The 20,165-nt window shown below is 39.0% G+C and overlaps 1 protein-coding gene across 10 annotated transcripts in view; it reads left to right on the top strand.

Annotated features, from left to right (window-relative positions):
• ubr4 (ubiquitin protein ligase E3 component n-recognin 4) overlaps positions 1–20,165 on the top strand; it is a 50,506-nt gene that overhangs the window by 7,534 nt on the left and 22,807 nt on the right. For 4 of the 10 annotated variants that reach the window (XM_015028207.1, XM_015028213.1, XM_015028209.1 and 1 more), the window contains exons 8-47: positions 114–238; positions 682–806; positions 1,299–1,358; positions 1,502–1,692; positions 2,211–2,310; positions 3,460–3,597; positions 3,873–3,990; positions 4,493–4,534; positions 7,453–7,640; positions 7,763–7,919; positions 8,001–8,086; positions 8,211–8,380; positions 9,086–9,365; positions 9,943–10,075; positions 10,194–10,273; positions 10,373–10,501; positions 10,657–10,839; positions 10,962–11,084; positions 11,171–11,400; positions 11,506–11,624; positions 11,727–11,824; positions 12,015–12,172; positions 12,302–12,508; positions 12,611–12,712; positions 12,785–12,885; positions 13,101–13,488; positions 13,629–13,692; positions 13,860–14,051; positions 14,320–14,390; positions 15,720–15,912; positions 16,650–16,883; positions 17,029–17,199; positions 17,311–17,493; positions 17,924–18,082; positions 18,181–18,333; positions 18,464–18,691; positions 18,853–19,010; positions 19,127–19,301; positions 19,597–19,798; positions 19,955–20,118. In XM_015028207.1, coding sequence (XP_014883693.1) covers positions 114–238; positions 682–806; positions 1,299–1,358; positions 1,502–1,692; positions 2,211–2,310; positions 3,460–3,597; positions 3,873–3,990; positions 4,493–4,534; positions 7,453–7,640; positions 7,763–7,919; positions 8,001–8,086; positions 8,211–8,380; positions 9,086–9,365; positions 9,943–10,075; positions 10,194–10,273; positions 10,373–10,501; positions 10,657–10,839; positions 10,962–11,084; positions 11,171–11,400; positions 11,506–11,624; positions 11,727–11,824; positions 12,015–12,172; positions 12,302–12,508; positions 12,611–12,712; positions 12,785–12,885; positions 13,101–13,488; positions 13,629–13,692; positions 13,860–14,051; positions 14,320–14,390; positions 15,720–15,912; positions 16,650–16,883; positions 17,029–17,199; positions 17,311–17,493; positions 17,924–18,082; positions 18,181–18,333; positions 18,464–18,691; positions 18,853–19,010; positions 19,127–19,301; positions 19,597–19,798; positions 19,955–20,118 — 6,178 coding nt within the window. The remainder of the gene's footprint in view (positions 1–113; positions 239–681; positions 807–1,298; positions 1,359–1,501; positions 1,693–2,210; positions 2,311–3,459; positions 3,598–3,872; positions 3,991–4,492; positions 4,535–7,452; positions 7,641–7,762; positions 7,920–8,000; positions 8,087–8,210; positions 8,381–9,085; positions 9,366–9,942; positions 10,076–10,193; positions 10,274–10,372; positions 10,502–10,656; positions 10,840–10,961; positions 11,085–11,170; positions 11,401–11,505; positions 11,625–11,726; positions 11,825–12,014; positions 12,173–12,301; positions 12,509–12,610; positions 12,713–12,784; positions 12,886–13,100; positions 13,489–13,628; positions 13,693–13,859; positions 14,052–14,319; positions 14,391–15,719; positions 15,913–16,649; positions 16,884–17,028; positions 17,200–17,310; positions 17,494–17,923; positions 18,083–18,180; positions 18,334–18,463; positions 18,692–18,852; positions 19,011–19,126; positions 19,302–19,596; positions 19,799–19,954; positions 20,119–20,165) is intronic. The other 6 variants (XM_015028212.1, XM_015028214.1, XM_015028215.1 and 3 more) reach the window with 4 other exon arrangements.

The following is a 20,165-nucleotide window of genomic DNA, read 5'->3' on the forward strand; positions in this document are numbered from 1 at the left end:
TAAACTTTGGGTTTGTTTTAAAAAAAAAAAAAATTTTTTTTGTTTTTTTTTACCCCTTTCTATTTTTTTTTTTTTTTTTTTGCCTAGTAAAATTGTGTAAAATTTCTGTCTAGATTTCACTCGCTGGTGATTGATATCACCATGGCTCTGGACACACTGTCCCTTCCTGTACTGGAACCTCTGACCCCAGGAAGACTACGGGATATGACTGTGCTGGCCCTTAGCTGTCTTTATGCCGGTGGGTGTGAAACGTATTTGGTAAAAATAAAGCAAAACGTCTCCTAGCTCAATCTTTTATAAATTCGATCAACTAAATAAAGATTGACCCGAGGAGAGCCAAGTTTTGGAATGATCTTCAGCAGACAAACGTTTTAAGGCAATGGACCTAACATGCTAAATATTGTGCTGAAGTTTCTTTGCCACAACCATCAAGAGCAACTGACTGCAACCAGGCTGTCTGCAAAGACATGACAGAAAGGACACAGAAATGTCTTCTGATTTCAGTGTCTTTTCTGGTCTGCATGAATATAAAAAAAGAAAAGTGTGAAGAATTATTTACATTTCCAGACTTTATTGACGTCTTCTTCCTTCTACCCTCACAACCTTCCTTTGTTACGAACGTCTTTCTGTCTGTTTTTTTATTGAATTGCTGAATCTAAAAGTACTTTATGTGTTTTGTAGGCGTGAGTGTGGCCACTTGCATGGCAATCCTTCAGGTGGGCAGCGGATTGCAGCTTCGCTCTGCCTCTACTGGAACTAAAGAAGAGGACTACGAAAATGACGCTGCCACCATTGTTCAGAAATGTGTAAGTGCCAGAAGTACAAAATTATTGCAGCTCATGATGGTTTTGCCAATGATACAATAGGAAACTATTGAAACTAAAGCTCTTTAAATGGATCTGTGTGTGTGTGTTTTTTTTAAACACAAAAAGTCTAGTTTTTTATTTTTATTTTTATTTATATATTTATTGATCCATTAATTTATGCTTTGTGTTGCAATTCACTGTGAAGAAATGCTGATAGACTTGCATAGCAGAGTTAAAAAAACAGCAGTGTAAATGGACAAAATTACTTATTTATTGCAAATCATGTGTATTTTGAATTTAAATAATCGGTTTTAAAAAGGCTTTTAATTTAGGTTACCAAACTAAACACTATTTAGTTTGGCCAAACATTAAATGTAAAGAGATGCCAGAGTTTTTAATACAGTTTTTTGTATTCTTTTATTGATGCTCTTGCTCTCTTTTCCCTTTTGAAACATAAAAAATATTACAAATACAAAATCTGTGTTCTAACAGTTGGAGATCTACGAAATGATTGGGCAAGCAATCAGCAACTCTCGCCGAGCTGGAGGAGAGGTGAGTGCCAGGTTTGAGTAGAAAACTAGAACAGCTGAAGAAACGTGTGCCCTGCACTTTCTGTCCTTTACATGATGAATGCCTTTTTTTTTATGTTCAATTTAAGAAAAGATGACGCATTTTGTGACTGTGTTGTACTTCAGCATTATCAGAACTTCCAGCTGCTTGGAGCCTGGTGCCTCTTAAACAGCCTGTACCTGATTCTGAATCTGAGCCCGACCGCCCTGGCAGACAAAGGCAAAGAGAAGGATCCCCTGGCTGCTCTGCGTGTCCGGGATATTGCTGCTCGCACCAAGGATGGCGCAGGATCGCCAAAACTTGGCCCTGGCAAAGGGTGATTTTAAATTATTAAAATAAAATAAATACATATGTGTACAGTTGAGACCAGCATGACTTATAACATATCCCATGTTCAGTTATCTTTTAATTTTACAAGCATGTTTCTGCTGGCTGAATATGTTAATGTTTTGGAGTGATTTAACCAGAGTCCCTGGAGAGTTGGTGGAGAGGAATCCCTCCGGTCTCACAGATTTAGAGCTCATCACCAAAAATAAATCATCAAAATAACAATGGAAACATGCAAAAAGCTGGTCAGCAGTTATAAGAAGAGCTTGATTGCTAAAAAATCTAATAAATGCTGGAATCTATTACATATTTTATATTATTTGTTTAGTTCTTGGTTTTGATTTTGACCAATTTTTATATATTCTTAAAACAATCCTGGTAAATGGGTCTCATAAAAAAATTCATTCTATAAAAAGCAATTACGAAGCAACTACTTAGAGATTTTCTGAACAGTTTTGGTATGCAAATTAATTTTTGCTTCTGTTTTTGTGCTTGTTTTTTCTCAAGACACCAAGGGTTTGGAATATTGTCTGTGATACTGGCCAATCACGCCATCAAACTTTTGACCTCGCTCTTCCAGGATTTGCAAGTGGAGGCTCTGCACCGGGTGAGTTCCCTTCTCAACGGTCAGGGTTGTTTCCTATTGTATCGTTATCTTATTAAATGATTGTACTGCTATTTTTTAATCATACATCTCTGATGCCGTGGTGTTATCAGCAGGAGCATTCATGAATAATCAAATTTTGTTAATTTTAAGAATCCGTTACCTCCAGAACGCGACATTTTACACCTGATTAGTTGAGGTGAAGAAACAGCTCTACATTCTGTAGGGGGGCAAAACAATTTTAATTTGAAGTGAATTTTCAGTTACTAATAAATGACATTTTACTGTTGCAAAGTGATTAGGAGCCTGATAGTCTTGTTGCAGGCGTGACTGCAAAATTGAAAGCAGTAATTGCTCTGAAAAGGTGTCATTTAATTCTTTTGGACGTGTTCAGTTTTGGTCGTTTTTAGGTAAAGTTAGGAGCTGCCTGGGAATGTTTTTATGTGTTACTAGGGGGTTGCTTTGTTCTTGATTTAACCACCAATGACTGAAAATAATTTTCAACTGTCTATTTATACTCTACTGTAACGAGACGCGGTGCAAGAGATCACTCAGCACTATTTTTGGCTTAATCAGGGATTATGTCAGTTCATGTTTTGTACGAATAAACTGACCCAAATGGAATCACAAATGATAGAAACTATGTAAAGCGTACAGAAAATATACATTTACTTTGTATCAGATATTTGATTATTAATCTCGATAATTTACAAAAACATCCAAATACATAGACAAACAGAAACCCAGGAACCTGAGTACAAGTGGCAACATGGGAGTGAGAAATGGGGGTGCCAGGTGGCAAGAGGTCGAATGACCCAGCATCTTCTGAGAACATTTTAGCCATCAACACTTGGTTCTCGGTGTTAATAGCTAAAATGTGTTTAACATAAGTCTTTAACGGTTTTGGTTTGTGAATGTTCTGTAACTCTTGCCAAGTCGCATACCGTCTTTAACAGCCAACAAAATGAAGATGTGCAGGTTTGCAAACCAGTCAAGTTAGTATTCACGGACTCCTGGTAGGATTTACCGAGTTTCAGTGGTACAACATTTTGCCACACAACTCAGAAGCATATGTCATGTGCAGAATTAAATATACAACTAAACACTGTGAGTAATGTTTCTTCTTTATAAACACCTTCCCCCTTTCTGCAGGGGTGGGCAAGTGATGGACCACCAGCCGAGCTCAACATCATGGCACAAAGCACTTCAATCCAGAGGGTCCAAAGGCTCATCGACTCTGTTCCTCTGACAAATCTTCTCTTCACCCTCCTCTCCACCTCTTACAAAAAGGTGCAGATTACAATATAGTTTGAAAATACTTGGGGAAAAAATTTGATGGTTTTCATAATGTAGCTTCACATAAAGCAATAGCTAAAAGGATTCATTGTAACCAGAGAAGTATATTGGCCTTTAAAACAATGACGTAAAACATTTTTCTTACCTTTTTTTTTTCTTTTTTTTTTTTCATGTTTTTGTTGGGGATTTGTTTCAGAACACAGGAACAAAGCACACATACTATTTAGATGTTTTAGTTAAGGCTCTGGTGTGTTTGCTTTTTCTTCCAGGCTTGTGTTCTGCAGCGCCAAAGAAAGGGCTCAGTCAGCAGTGATGCCAGTGCGTCGACAGATTCAAACACCTACTATGAAGACGATTTCAGCAGCACGGAGGAGGACAGCAGCCAAGGTACTTTATTTTTCTGGATTCAGGAAAAGCATCAACACTTCAGATGGCCTAACAAATGCTAGAATATATTCCAATAAAGCAGTTTAAATTTGCAAAAACACTGAGTGGATTTTAAGTCATAGGGAAGCAGCAGCGTATTTGCATGCATAGTAGGAAAAATAAATACTATGGGAGACCTTTGAGATGAAGGGAAATGTTTTGCTGTTTAAAACAGGACTTTTGTTTAGAAATTCTGGTGGGTAACTACATGATTTTACTATCTGAAAATACAGAAAAAAATGTTCTAAAGCAAGTACATTTTTGAGATTTAAAATGGTCAAATGACCGTGGATTTTGTAGAAATAAAAAAAAAACTGTTTTCTTTTTGTTTGTTTTTTTTAGCTAAATGTCAGTCAGGAAATGGCAGCAGTAAAAGATAAATACATATATGCACACAGTGATGTTCATTTTTCTTCCCTTCCTTAAACAATGCCAGTTTAGTTGACAGTGTTTACTATTTCAGCAGAGAGAAGAGAGGAGAAGACAAGTGCAGCTTGTGTCTCAGGTCAGCAGTTTTCTGTCCTCAGGTCAAAGACTTGGTGTCCACATCGCTGTCTTAGATTCATTTTCTTTTTTTTGTTATGTTACACAAATTAGGCTCTTGAGTTATCAACCTAATCCTCTAAAAATGATTAAGCCAGAGATGAACAGTCATGTAAAAGTAAAAAAAAAAAAAAAATACTATAAAAATAGTATTTTCTTGTGATTCTTATCAGCTATTTCACATTGTTTCTGTCAGAGGTTCATCTGTGGCTCGCTGTCTTTCAAAGGATAATACCAATGCTCCTAAATGTGGGTGCTTATTAAATTTAGTACGAAAACAATCATTACAGCTGACTGATAAACCGAAAGTAAACGGTATTGTAATCTACAGTGAAGGAGCAAAGCTCCTTGTATGCTTGGAATCTTTTTCTTTTGCTATCTATATTTAGAGCACTTATCTCTTCCAATCTGCGGCTATGATTACCTCGCTGCTGTTTTTCCACCACCGCATGTGACAGAAGAACAGACTGTTTATTATCAGAGCATAAAACATAACCTGGATTTTCACTGGGAAAATTGCATAACGCTGTTCAAATCGCATGGTCTGTTGATATTTAACAATGCATGTTTTCTAAAAACTAATCAGAGTCTCCGGTTTGAAACTGGCATTATTATTGGTAATAATGAGCAAATACTAACCTACTTGTCTAATGCAGCTATGAACTGTATTTGATCATTTTTTGTCACATTTCAAGATAAAAAAAAAATTAACGGGTAAAATACCAAAGCCGATGTGACTTTACAAGTCCTTTAACGCAGATTTGTCATTTGTTTAGTTTTCAAATTTTAACCTTTTGTCATTATTGAGGTAGATCTGGACTCTTGAATAAAACAGAAGAACCCACATCAAAATATTGGTATCATTCTTGAATACAGTCACTTTAAGTTGTACGTGAAGGTCTGAAACACAAAATGCTTCATCTTGCCGTCACCTAAAAAGTTTTGATTTATGTGTTTTGCATGCAAATGTGAAGAACAGCTTGATGTGATTTTCTTTTAAAAACACAAGAGCTCTCTCTCTTTCTCTCTCTGTCTCTCTTTTATTTTTCTGTCTTGAAATGACCTCACTGTTGTCGGGTAGCATCACCGACAGGCTTGAATGTTTTGTGTGTTGTGGGTCAGAGGACAGACGAGAGGGTTGGCATGATGGAGTAAATTGAGGCTTAAATTTTCAAATGTGGAGGGTTTGTGTTGGTGGTGGAATTATTTTATGTTAATGGATATATTTTTATGTGGATATGATTTACCAGGTTGTTTGTTTGTTTAAAAATGTGAGGGTCAGTTTGTGGCCAGTTTTCAATCATTTTTTTAAAGCTCTGACCTGCTGAAACCATCTTTGTCTGATTCTTATTTCTCCAAAGGAACTATAATATTAACTCGCCTTATGTATGTCAACAACTATTGAATGCTCACATTAGGAACAGAGGCAACCAGGCTCAACTCTGTTTGAAATGCAGTTTAGTTTTAGATATCTTTTTGTGCCTTCTTTATGTTTCAGCAACTGTTTCATACTAAAGATGGCTAACTTGATCTTCTTTCCTTAACAACAATATCAAAGCCAAAGAATGTTATTTTCTTGGAAAAGCTTAGCTATGATGTACTTACTGAGTAGAATTAACATTTTTCTAGTAATGAAGGACATTATCTGATCTCAATACTTGGAAGGTTCTTTGTCACAACTCATCTTCTTAAAACATAATAAAACTCTATGAAAAATACTATAATAAACTTATAGATTTCAAAACAGACACACTTAAGAAAAGGGGGAAGAGGGGAAGAACAAAACCCTTTTTCCTGAGATGAAATCAGACAAAAATGTCCTGTTTAGCTAATTTAAAAATACTAAAGAAAATGTATGTAACTGTATTAATTAAACATTTAGTCTGATTTAGAAAGGGACCAATTTTGTTTTCATACAGCACTGATCTGAAGTTTGAGGTTAAAGTCATTAAAAGAACTTGTTTGCCTGAGCAGCTTAGGCATCCATTTACACAGATGGAGAAACGTTTGATTAGACACAATGCCCTGCCTGATGAGTAACCTAAAATAACATTTAAGAAGTTGACCAGTTTTTGTTCATAAAGTGGAGTTAGCAACAATCTATCATACTTGATGGATATTTTTCGTGTTATGTCAGATCTAAACTCCTGACACATTTTTGTCTAAATTATGGCCCCCATTTAATATTACGACACCGAGATGTTTTCATATTTGTGAGCTAGAGGTCGCCTTGTACAGTAACGAGATATGTATTCTGCATAAAGTGTTGGAATGTGACCCTAGTATCATTTGTCTGAATGTTGCCTGTGTCACAAATGCATGAATAAGAATGTGCTCAATCAGAAGCTGCTATTAAACAGTTTTTAGAAACAGAACATTACATGAACCTGATGGTGAAAAACATATTTTAAAGAAAGAAAACTAAGAATTTACTCCATGGAACTGGTTGTTCAAACATTTAAGGTCAAGAAATACAGCTTTAATTTCATTATTTTGCTTTTGTTTTAATACGTAACCTATGCAAACAAATACAGTTGTATTTAGCATTAGCTTAGCAAAAAAAAAAAAAAAATTATTCTTGCAATCTGTTGCAGTGCTATTCAGTTATAAATTCGTCCTTATTCTTAGTTCTGTGATTATTTGAGGGTTAGTACATTAAAAAAACAAAAAAACAAAACAAAACAAGAGTATTCACTATCTACTTTGGTCCTTGGCTGTTGTCCACTGCTTGTGCTGCGAAAGATGTCATGAACCACAATGTGAAGCTTTTTATGTTTTCTATTGTATCCCCACAAATGGCTTATTGTAGACGTGGAACATGTTTTCTTTTTCAGTTTCACTTGAAGCAATGCAGTTAAATTACCTGAATTTCTTTGGCAGATGACGACAGTGAACCCATCCTGGGACTGTGGTTTGAAGAGGCCATTTCACCGACCAAAGACAAAGTGGCTCCTCCGCCCCCTCCGCCTCCCCCGCCCCTGGAGACGTCACCCAGACTCAAGAGCCCCAGCAAGCAGAATCCAAGCGAGAACGGCAACATTTTAGCAGGTCGGAAGGATCCAGAAATGGTAAATCACCTCTATTTTCATAAACTTTTAATAAAATTGGTCTATTTCCTAAGAGCTTATAGATGTTTTAGTTTTTAAGCGACATCCTGTGGTGCCACTCTGAGCCGTAACCGTTCTTGTAGTTCCTCAGTTTGGCCTCCAGCATTCTGAACTTCATCACCACCTCAATGCTGAAGTCCAGGAACAACTTCATTCGCAACTACGTCAGCGTCTCTCTTACAGAGCAGCACATGGCGACGCTTGCCAGCATCATCAAAGACGTGGATAAAGATGTCAAAGGTATGCTTTGCCAAACAATACACGTTTTGTTCATAGCTTTACAAAATATGAAGAAGAGTGTGTCATGTTTTTGTCTCTCAGGTTCCTCAGATGAAGTGTTTGCTTTAGCTCTGTACCACTTCAACCACACCCTAGTCACCTCAGATCTTCCATCTCCGGTTTTGCAGGCAAGACATTTTTTTTAATGCTTTACCATTCCCTAAAGATTATGGGACATTTGTACCCTATAAGTAAAAAGCAATGGATGGTGAGAATATATATATATATTTTTTTGCATCTTGTCTTTCACAGAACACCCTCCTGCAACAGCTGGGTGTTGCTCCCTTCTCAGAAGGTCCCTGGCCTCTGTACATTCACCCTCAGTCACTGTCGGTTCTCTCCAGACTTCTCCTGATCTGGCAGCACAAAGCCAGCGTGCAGGGAGAACCAGATGTGCCGGAGTGCATGAAAGTTTGGGAAAGGTAGGATTATCATCGAAGTATTCATCTGTCCCTATCATGGAGTGGAATTTGTAATTTTGTCCTGCACCTTATTGTTTTGTTTTCTCCTTTTTTTGTTTTGTTTTTTACATTGCATCATAAAATGTAGAAAACTATTTTTCATCATAAGTATTGGTTACAGATTAATGGTTGAAGCTGAACTGTAGTTATCATCACAACCAGAAGATTTTTAAAGCAATTTTGTTGCTTTGTGACCTTTCTGATCGACTTATTGGTTTTATTTACTCTTTAAAGCCCTGATGTTACCAGTACTCGTAATGTGTTTTGTTTTCTCGTACGTTCAGCAAAACTGTTAAAGTGATGTCAAAATAAATCCAGAGTAAAATAATCTCCATCTCCAAAGCTCTGCAAGAACAAAATAAATGGCTGATTTTGTACATAATTGCGTTTGCAATGAATAAGGTGGAGTCCATCTGTGCCGTTACCACACTTAGCCATAATATGTTAAAATGCAATCAAAAAAATAAATAAATAGGGCCAGTTTTTTATTTATTTTCTTTTGGCAGTAATGTTTATAAAAGGGTTTAAATATTTAATAAAATAAAGACATAAACATGGGGTGTATTATTTCTGTAATCACACATCACATTATTCCACTTTACTCATGCTTATTTCCCTCTCTTTTGTTTTTTTTTCCTGTTTTTTTTATACTGGTCAATACTCCAGATTTCTAGGAACCTTGAAACAGCACACAATCCAGGGCTCTGTCCAGTCAGAGGACGACCTTAATGTGGAACACCTCCAGTTGCTCCTGCTCCTTTTCCACAACCTGTCTGAGCGCGGTCGACGGTCGGTCCTCACCATGCTCACCCAGGCCATTGTTGAAGTGGCACAGAGCAGAGACTCCCAGCTGAAGGCGGTACCCCTGAACCTGGCCCGGTTACTACTGGTTTTTGATTACCTGATGCGTCACTACTCCAAAGCTCCCTTATACCTCTTTGAGCAGGTTAATACTTTATTTAACTAATTGATTTTTAATTGAGTGCGCAGATTTGACAAATATTAAGGCTCAATGCATGTCTTAAACTGGAGCACCCAAAGTTTGGTCCTCAGGACATTTGAATAATTTTGCAGTTCAAGATGGTGGGATAAATTTGTCCAACCAGTACATCGCAGATAGATTCTTATTTAATATTTTTTGATGCAAGTGTTTCACCAACAAATTGAATTTCCTTAAGATAGAAAATTTTATTTAGAATACAAAAATGTTTTATTTACTTTTTTGTTTTAATTTAATTTCATAGTAAATGCAACTAGAAATGAAGTATAGAAAAAGAGTGACTAATGTGCTGTTTTTGTTCCTGAGAATAAATAAAAGTAGTTTCTAGATAAAAAAATAAAAAATAAAATTCAATCAGTTCATACAATTTTGGGGGTAAATTCTGTTTTTTTTTTTCTTCTAGACATTTAGGATCTATGGTTTTACACATTCCTTTTCTACCATAAGTGGCCTACTTTGTTCTTTTCCGTAAAATATTTTACTTAGTTTAAAAATTAATCGGCTTGATGACCTTTCATTGCAGGTGCAGTACAACCTCCTCACTCCGCCCTCCGGCGGACCGAGTTCTGTTCAGGAAGGTGGAAAACGTAGCGGTCTCCCGCTTTACTATGGATTCAAGGAGGTGGAGGAGAACTGGGCCAAACACTGTTCAGCAGGTACATCCTAAAAATCACCTAATTTTCTCCCAGCTCTTTTTTTAAAGTCCAGCTGCTCTACTGCTGTTACATTAGTAAATCTCTTCAACTCCAAATTCATTTTAAATATTTTTTTAAGATTCAAATGTTCAGCCCAAGTTCTACTGTGTGCTGTCGCCTGAGGCATCTGAAGATGACATCAGCAGGTTGGATAGTAAGGTACAGTTAACTTTCAAATCCTTTCAAATCCGCAGTTATTAATAATACAGTTCACTGTAAATACCAGTTAATGACGCCTCTTACTATTCGTCTTGTCAGGTATTTCCAAAGCTGGTCAGTGGAGCGGTTAAATATGATGAGCTGTATGCGTGGCTGGTCTCACTCCTGGAAGCAGGCTCTCAGTTTGATACAGCCAGAAGACAGGAGAGCAAACCAGTCACTCCTGTGGTGAGTTCACCATATCCAAGCTGAGCAAACAAGCTTCGGCTGATATTTTATTGAAGTTTTATGATAATATTTGAGATACCATTAAGAAATATGTCACATTGATGTCTTTGTAAGCTCATTACATGGTCGCCTAATGCTGTTTGAACTCGACACAGGAGGCCTGCTCCCTTCAGTACTACTTCCTGGTTCTCTGGAGAATCCTGGGAGTGTTGCCACCCTCCAAAGCTTTCATGGAGCAGCTGAAGACCGGCTGCAGCGACCCCAGTGAAAGTGACATCCTGCATACGCTGCGGTGGTCCTCACGTCTGCGGGTGTCTACGTACGTTCACTGGATCAAGGTTGGTTTCAGCCTGAAAGTATTACTGCTGAAAGTATTACTGTACAACACCACACTAAAGTTGTGCTGATTTATCTTTATTAACTTGTGGTTTTTGTGGCATTGTTCTGCCTGCGTCATCAGGAGCACTTGGTAAAGCAGGGAATGAAAGCAGACCAAGCGGCATCTCTGGTTGAAACGACGGTATCAAAGTGCAGCACCGTGAAATACGATGTGGAGCTTGCAGAGGAGTACATTGCCAGACAGGTATTAATTACAACCATCTCTCTTTGTTCCTTAAACAATATTTTATACCAACGGGTCTCCCTTTGACAAAAAATATTCTGTTTCAGATTTCCACCTTTTCAAGTGTTGATCCGAACGTCGTCCTCCCACTTCACCAGCTGCCCTCCCTGCAAGCTATTTATACTCTGGATGCAGTCATCTCTAAAGTCCAGGTTTCATTAGATGAACATTTGTCCAAGGTTGCAATTGAGGCCGACGCCCACAAGTCCTCCGATGTCACAAAAAACTTGCTGCCTGCTACACTACAGCTCACAGACACTTATACTGCCTTCACAAGGTAAGAATCAACCACTTGTGGACGCCATTCTAAGTTTGCTCTTGAATCATATTTTCTTAAATATGAAAAGAATATAAGAAGTCTGATTTGTCTTCTCTTTACCAGATCCTACCTCCTGCTAAACATCCCAGAGGAAGGTGAAAACAAGCTGACTGATGCAAAGCTCCAAGGTTACGCTGCAGTTCTGTCCATTGGCTCCACACGCTGCAAGGCCAACCTGCTGGGTATATTTTTAATTCTTTTGAACTCCAGGCAAATAACACAATTGCTTTGACAGCTCTGTGTAATATATCAGATTTAATCTAATCTTAAATTAAACTTTACAGGTCATAACTTGATGCAGAACTTGCCATCGGCTGTACAAACGGTATGCGAGACTTGGAACAGCGTCCACACTAATGAGTTCCCCAACATTGGCTCATGGGTAAGTGGAGAAACTTCTTGTCTTTTTTTATATAATTCAATTTTGGCCAGAGCTTTTTAATTAAGATGATTTTTATATATCCTTATATACAGTGCATTTGCATGTATTTAAAAATGAGGAAATTAAATAAAAATTGTACCAAATATTTCTGTCACTGAAATAAATTTGACCTTTTTTTTTTCTCTCTCAGCGAAATGCGTTTGCTAATGATACCATCCCATCCGAGAGCTACATCAGTGCCATCCAAGCAGCTCATCTGGGGACTCTGAGTTGTCAATCTTTGCCTCTTGCCTCTTCTCTGAAACACATCCTTCTCTCGTTGGTTCGCCTCACCGGTGACCTCATCGTGTAAGTTGCAGTTTCTTTATGTTAAAAAAAAAAACAAAAACAAAAAAACGAAAAACTTTAGTATCTTTATGAGACTTGATTTCTGTTAGCCGTCTCCTTTTAATGCTGTTGGTCATCTGTCCCTTTTAGTACAGAAGAGCTGAATCCCACTCAGATTGTGAGCACGCTGCTGCCCCTGTTGCTGGAGAGCAGCACAGAGTGTGTAGCAGAAATCAGCAGCACCTCACTGGAGCGCATTCTTGGCCCGGCAGAGTCTGACGCCTTCTTAGCCCGCATCTACGAGCGTCTGGTCACAGGATGCTACAATATCATTGCAAATCACTCAGACCCTCACAGGTATACGACAGGAGATGGGATTGGGATTGTAATATCACAAAAAAATATTTTGTTGTGTTGTTGATGAATGCAAACGGAAATGGTCTCTGATGTATTTTTCAGTGGCCTGGATGAGTCGGTTCTTGAGGAATGCCTGCAGTATCTGGAGAAGCAGCTCGAGAGCAGCCAGGTCCGAAAAGCGATGGAGGAATTCTTTTCATTCAGGTATCGGTTCTGCTGACGCCGTAGGTAAGCTATATGTAGCATCTTCTTCTTTAACATGTGTTTCTTTTTCAGTGGTGAGCTTGTCCAGATTATGATGGCCACAGCCAATGAAAACCTGTCTGCAAAGTTCTGCAACAGGGTGCTGAAATTCTTCACCAAGCTCTTCCAGCTCAGTAAGTTTACTTTGAAATAACAACCAGGTATCTTAATGCTCAGTTTTGATCAATTAGAAATTAAAATAAGTCTTAATATCTATATGGAAAGCAAGAACTTACAATATATAATAATTTTGTAGGCCTAAATGAAACAAATGGAGGAATAATTGTAAAATCTTAGGTTATAAGCCAAATATTTCATAGTAATGTAATTAATATTTTATTCTCGACAGCTGAGAAGAGTCCAAACCCAAGCCTGCTGTGTTTGTGTGGTTCTCTGGCCCAGCTGGCCTGCGTGGAACCGTCTCGCCTGCAGTCCTGGCTGACCCGCATGACGGCGACGCCGCCCAAAGACACGGAGCAGCTGGAAGTGGTGCAGGAAAACCGGCAGCTGCTGCAGCTGCTCACCACTCACATTGTGCGTGACAACAGCCAGGTTGGCGAAGGAGTCTGCACCGTCCTCCTCAGCACACTTATTCCCATGGCAACAGACATGTTGACCAGTGGGGATGGAACGGGTTTCCCCGAGCTCATGGCCATCATGGCAACTCTGGCCAGTGCCGGGCAGGGGGCCGGCCACCTGCAGCTTCACCGCGCGGCGATCGATTGGCTGACCAGGTGGTAAGGAGTCACTTTTATTCACTGAAGGGCCCTTCCAAATTTTTCACAAAACATATTCATTTGGTGACTGCATATATCTGAAATATTTCAATGTACAGGTATTTGTACATTAATATAAAATTTGTATATTTTTTTTGCAGCAAAAAGTATTTGACACAAAAGAATGTGGTGGAGAAAGTTAGCACCAACTTATCTCATGGAAAGGTAATTCTCCTTTTTTTTTTTTTTTTACGTTTTTTGGTAAATCATCCAAATGTCTAAAACGTTTATGGAATTGATTATATTTATTTCATTTGTTTATAAATAATTGCGTTTATGCTCTCAAGCATGTGCCAGCTTTAATTAATATTGTGCTTATCTTGCATTCTCAGCATGCCGTAATGCTAGAATGCTCGTGCCACATAATCTCCTATTTGGCCGATGTGATGAACGCCCTGCGGCAGAGCAGCGGTCAGGGCACCTCGGCTCTGCTTGTGGAGGGAGAAGAGAAAGCAATGGAAGTGGACTCAGACTGGGTGGAGGAGCTGGCAGTGGAGGACGACGATTCCCAGGCAGAAGACTCTGTAAGACGTCATGCTTCACCTCCGGTTTTATTAAATAATAGTAGCGTAACTTTTGTATCTGAATGGGTTTATTCTTATCTTTTAAAACTTCATCTTTGGGTGCACAGTAGTTCTAAAAAAATGTAATTAATTTCTAAAAACATTTCAACGTTTTTTTTGTCATTTATTTCATTCTGCAGGACATTATTGCTCTGAGCAGGATTGATTTTGTATAGTATACAACAAAAACATAGAAATAAAGTGTTAACATGTTGTTGTTGCTTGACAGGATGAAGACTCGCTTTGCAACAAACTCTGCACCTTCACCATCACTCAGAAGGAGTTCATGAACCAGCACTGGTAAAGACAAATTTGTTTCCACTAGTTTGCTCTTAACTTTGAATCAAAACAACTTGAAATTATAACCCATATATTTTACATTTCCTAAACAATTGCCAAACCTTTTCTCACACTTCAAACTTTTTGTTTATCAAGATAATGCAAGCTATCAATCTTATTGCTCACCAAGCCTTTATCAGAATATGGCTGCCATATTAATGTGACTAGACACTGGCTGCTTAGTGAAAATACCTTGATGCATAATGTAGCAATAATCATAGCGTTTATTATGAAATGTCAAAGATTTTTTTTTTCAAATTTTCAAACTAAAGCATAAATATAGTCTAAAGGTCATTAAATACAATAATAGTTTAACAGCTTTTCCAGTTGTAGTTTTAGCACTGTTTTATCCTCGGCTCACACCAGCACTTTCACATAGAAAATGGGTTTAGTGTTTAACCAGGACTGGTGCTAAAGCCAGTTCACGACTGAGAGTCATGCGAGGGAAATGTCTTTACATCATAGTAAATGATCTCCTACCCTGCTTTGTTTTTTTTTTTTTGTTTTTTTTTGTTTGTGTGAAATAAATGAAACCACAGAGAAAGTCCAAACACACAAATTGAACTAATTATACCTATATTTCTTCAAACAAATACTCAAATGTCACAGCTTTGATATATTAACTGTGTTTTTATCAAGAGAAGTGCTTCAGTCTTGTTTAGTTAATATCTCATCTGCACAAAGAGTGCTGGAAAATGTGAGATTTTAAAAAAAAATTTTTAGCAAGTCTTGTTTTCACAACCTGGCAGTATTTAAAGACAGACCAAGTCTGAAGTAATATTTATGGACTCAGTAGAAATAATCAGCTGTTAGCACAGCTTATACATCCACCTAATTATTCTCAGAGACAAGTGATTATAAAATGACTTGGGGGAAGACAATAAACAGTTTATTATTCTGATGCTAATATGACATTTTACGATTGTATTGTTTACAGTGTTTTTATTTAAGAATTAGACCAAAACAAAAGCCAGCTCACAAAGCATATATGCAGCTCACAAAGTTTAGATGACCACCAGCATCAGTTTGCAGCTGGACCAGAGCCAGAGTTTGGCCTGGTGGAAACAAGAACTAGCAGTAGACAAGCACTGGAACCAGTTCAATGGAAACACTTCCTGTGTCATCTCCTTATCAGGACAGTAGGAACCCTGAGACAGAACATTTTAATGCGTTTCAAATCGCAGCTTGTTCAAACCTCAGAACACGTCAGTAGCGTTAACCGGCCCATGCCTAGTTGCTGCGCTAATGTACCAGACGTTTGACGTTCATCTGTTGTTTTTCCTGTTGTAGGTACCACTGTCATACCTGTAAGATGGTAGATGGGGTAGGTGTGTGCACAGTGTGCGCCAAGGTCTGTCACAAAGACCATGAGATCTCCTATGCCAAATATGGCTCTTTCTTCTGTGACTGCGGTGCCAAAGAGGATGGCAGCTGCCAGGTGAGACCGAATACCTCAGGTCATCATGGGAAGAGAACAACAGCGGTAACTTTGGTTTGCAAGTCATTCCCCCATTGACTTCCATCCAATCATTTCATTTGATCAGGATTATAGCTAGTCCACACCCGTGGCCAGAACTAAAATGCTACAATTGCCTGCCCTTGTGTTTTAGCATGTAGCGAAAAGGCCAGCTTTCCTAGTTAACCTCTAATGTTGGTTTTGTAAATGTGCATGCGAAGAGAAAGCCATCCACTACATGTTTCTGTGTTTATTGTTTATTGTGGAGTAGCAAAGACCTGCAGTGTTGTTTGTGGATTGTGTTGTCTGCTTCCATGTGTGTTACAGTTGTCAATAAGAGCTTGATGCAGTTTCATGTATATAATTATTATTTTACTTTTGTGGTTGTTTGCACAGTTTTCTTATGTTTTAAAAGAGTAACAGTACATGCTACTAGCATGCCTAAAGTTAAATTTAGGTTATTAATCTGAGAAAATTATTAACAGCCTAGTTTTGTTGAGCTTTTTAATGCATTTTGGACTAAATTTGTTTCCATCTATCACCATTTCTCTAATGGTTGTTTACTGAATGCTTAAAACGTTGAGGGAGCTAGTGAAATGAAAACACTTAGCTTAACCTAAGTGTAAAGCTCTTAGAGTTGAAGTATGATGTATCGCCAAAGTGTGCATTCATTAAAACTGAGCATTCTGCTGAAGCTAGCTTTTTTTTTTTTTTTTTATCTCAAATTTATAAGGAGTTTTCACTGGTTTTACTTTCACCCACAGGCTTTGGTGAAGCGCAGCCCCAGCAGTGGCATTAGCTCAACTCTGAAAGAATCATCAGCGTTCCAGAGTGAGATGCGGATGCCTGAGAGCGCCATCAGACACCAGAACGCCTCTCCATCCGAAAAGGGCAAGGTCACAATCTGTGATGGCAAATCCAGTGATGAAGAAAGACCAAAGAAAAACAGCGTCTGCAAGAGCATCGAGGGCTGCCAGGAAGAGTTGCTAGCACAAGTGGTTAGAGAAACCTCTTTTCTTAACTTGTTTCACTCCATATGATGCCCAAGTGTGGTGTCCCTTTACTTCCTCTAGATTTATTTGTGCATTCAATGTACATTATGACATCTGTGGTTTTGGCCCGTTTTTTTTTTTTTTGCGACAGATGGGATCATCCACTGCTGCCGTCGTACTTGAGATGCTCATGTTTCTGATGGAAGCCATCCAGACTAACTTCCAGCAAGCCTCCGCTGTGGGAAGCAGTAGCCGGGCCCAGAAAGCCCTGAATGAACTGCACACTCAGGATAAAAATGTTGAGATGACGGACCAGTTAATGGTATGATAACTAAAGGGCTGAAAGTGTTTATGAAAACACCTCAATAATGTTCTGATAGTTGAAATTTATGTAGATAAGGTCTAAAATTTCTTTTTTTCCTTTTTTCCTCAGGTGCCCACACTTGGTTCTCAGGAAGGAGCTTTTGAAAATGTGAGGATGAATTACAGCGGCGATCAAGGCCAAACAATACGCCAGCTCATCAGTGCGCACGTCCTACGTCGGGTCGCCATGTGCGTCCTCTCCTCACCCCACGGCCGCCGACAGCATCTTGCAGTTAGCCACGAAAAGGGGAAGGTAAGTGCAGCAGTCGTAACCTGGAAACGGCGTCAAACCCAAACAGGTGTCTGAATTTTAAAAATATATTTTCATTGTGTTAAAATAAAAACGAAAATCTTATTGGTCTTTCTTGGCTGAAAGTCGACTGTAATCAGTTCTAGCAGATGGAAAACTGCAACTTGGATCAACACTGAGTGTTAAAGAAGACTGTTGCCATCATATTAGCTGGTGCAGTTCATTATGGGGCATTAAATAGCCACAAAGTCTAATAAGTATTAAAGCTAATAAGTACTTTTACGTATAAGAATGTATTTCTTAGCTGTGTTCTACAAATCTAGTAAATTAGATATTGTTGCAGATAAACTTTTATTTGATTGCAGAAGGTTTGCTAGTAGCACTCTACATGATCTCTTTTTCTTTTTTTGTACTTTTTACTCCCTCTTGACAGATAACAGTTCTGCAGTTGTCCACACTTCTGAAGCAAGCGGACTCTAGCAAGAGGAAGCTAACTCTGACCCGACTGGCCTCTGCCCCAGTTCCTTTCACCGTCCTCAGTCTCACAGGCAACCCCTGTAATGAAGATTACTTGGCGGTGTGTGGCCTAAAGGTCAGGAAACTAGACTTGGTTTTCCCCACAAAAGTTATCCAATAAGTTACTTTGCAATTCAGCATTTCACTAAAGTTTCGCTCTTTCAATCTCTCCAGGACTGCCATGTTCTAACGTTTAGCAGTACAGGCTCCGTCTCCGACCACCTGGTGCTGCATCCTCAGCTGGCCACTGGCAATTTCATCATCAAAGCCATTTGGCTGCCAGGTTCTCAGACTGAGCTGGCAATCATCACAGCTGACTTTGTCAAGGTATGCCACGGCAAATTTGGTTTAAAAACAATATTTTCCTAATATTGGTATAATTATGTGAAGTTTTTTGAGTCAAATGGCATTTTGGTGGGGGAAAAAAAAATTATGCGCCTTTTCTATTTGTGAACAGATCTATGACTTGTCGGTGGACGCACTGAGCCCCATGTACTACTTCCTGCTCCCCAGTTCCAAGATCCGCGATGCAACCTTCCTTTTCAACGAAGAGGGAAAAAACATCATTGTAATCATGTCCTCAGCAGGTTACATGTACACTCAGATCATGGATGAGTCCAGCAGTGCCCAGCATGGGCCTTTCTATGTCACAAATGTCCTGGAAATAACCCATGATGATCTGAAAGTAAGTTGAATTAAAAATTCTACAGAAATATTCAGGGAAAAAAACCTGATGTCATCTTTAGAAGATTTTTTTCACTTCATTTTGTCACATTGAAGATTTTTGTGAAGCTACAAAAAAGCGATTGAGATAAATTCTTGTTTTTTTTTCCTTTGTGACTGTAGGACAGCAACGGGCAGGTGGCAGGAGGTGGCGTGTCTGTTTACTACTCCCATGTCCTTCAAATGCTTTTCTTCAGCTACAGCCAGGGCAAATCATTCGCTGCCACCGTGAGCCGCAGCACTATTGAGGTGCAGAGGCTCTTTCCCATCAACATCAAAGGGTAACATTTGCTTGACCTTAGATATCGTTTCTTATTTTCTTGGAACAGAAATAATGCCAGTAAATATCAAAACTAGCTGGAAGAACTGACGTGCTTGTCGTCCTTTTTGATTTTAGCTCCAACGGCGGCGGCAGCAAGTTGTCTCCGGCTCTGTGCCAGTGGTCTGAGGTGATGAACCATCCAGGTCTGGTCTGCTGTGTGCAGCAGACGACTGGAATCCCGCTGGTGATCATGGTTAAACCCAACACCTTCCTCATCCAGGAGATCAAAACTCTGCCTGCTAAAGCGAAGGTAAGGTTCATTCACTGTCCTGCGCAGCAAAACAAACATATTTGTAGGCAAGTTTGAGAGGAGAAGTCAAGAGGATTCTGAAAATGTCTAGAAAGATATGGAATTTGATTTCAGTATTTGGCTTTGGATAAGTATGAAAAAAAAAAGAATTAAAAATGTGACATATTAACAAAATGTGCAGAAATTCTGGAAGTAGAAAACAGTAAATACAGAAAACATGTTTGTTCTTGTAAATAATGCCTAACCGTCCTATTTATAATCTATTTTGGATATTTTTATTTTGTCTCCTCCCCAGATTCAGGACATGGTTGCTATCAGACACACGGCGAGCAACGAGCAGCAACGCACAACAATGATTCTTCTCTGCGAGGACGGAAGCCTGCGAATCTACATGGCAAACGTTGACAACACGTCCTACTGGCTTCAGCCGTCTCTGCAGCCAACGTGCGGCATCAGCATCATGAAGCCAGTGCGCAAGCGCAAAGCTGCTGCTGCAAGTGAGTCTAAAGGCACTTAAACGACTGCTTGAAATCTCACTAAACTCGAAAGTGATCGGACTGCAGCAACGAGACGGAAATGTCACGTTGAGTCCGAAAAAAACAAACCTATTAGGACGACTGAAATCTAATGTCGATACCATTCTTATATTTCAGCCACTCGGACCTCCAGTCAGGTGACGTTCCCAGTGGACTTTTTTGAACACAACCAGCAACTAACAGAGGTGGAGTTCGGGGGAAACGACTTGCTGCAGGTGTACAACGGACAGCAGATAAAACACCGGCTCAACTCCACCGGGATGTATGTGGCCAACACAAAGGTAAATACTCCTTTTAATTCATAAACCTGTCAGAAAAAGTACTAAAT

The sequence above is a fragment of the Poecilia latipinna genome, unplaced genomic scaffold (assembly GCF_001443285.1).
Source record: "Poecilia latipinna isolate Pla-1442-1.1 unplaced genomic scaffold, P_latipinna-1.0 Scaffold117, whole genome shotgun sequence".
Classification (NCBI taxonomy): domain Eukaryota; kingdom Metazoa; phylum Chordata; class Actinopteri; order Cyprinodontiformes; family Poeciliidae; genus Poecilia; species Poecilia latipinna.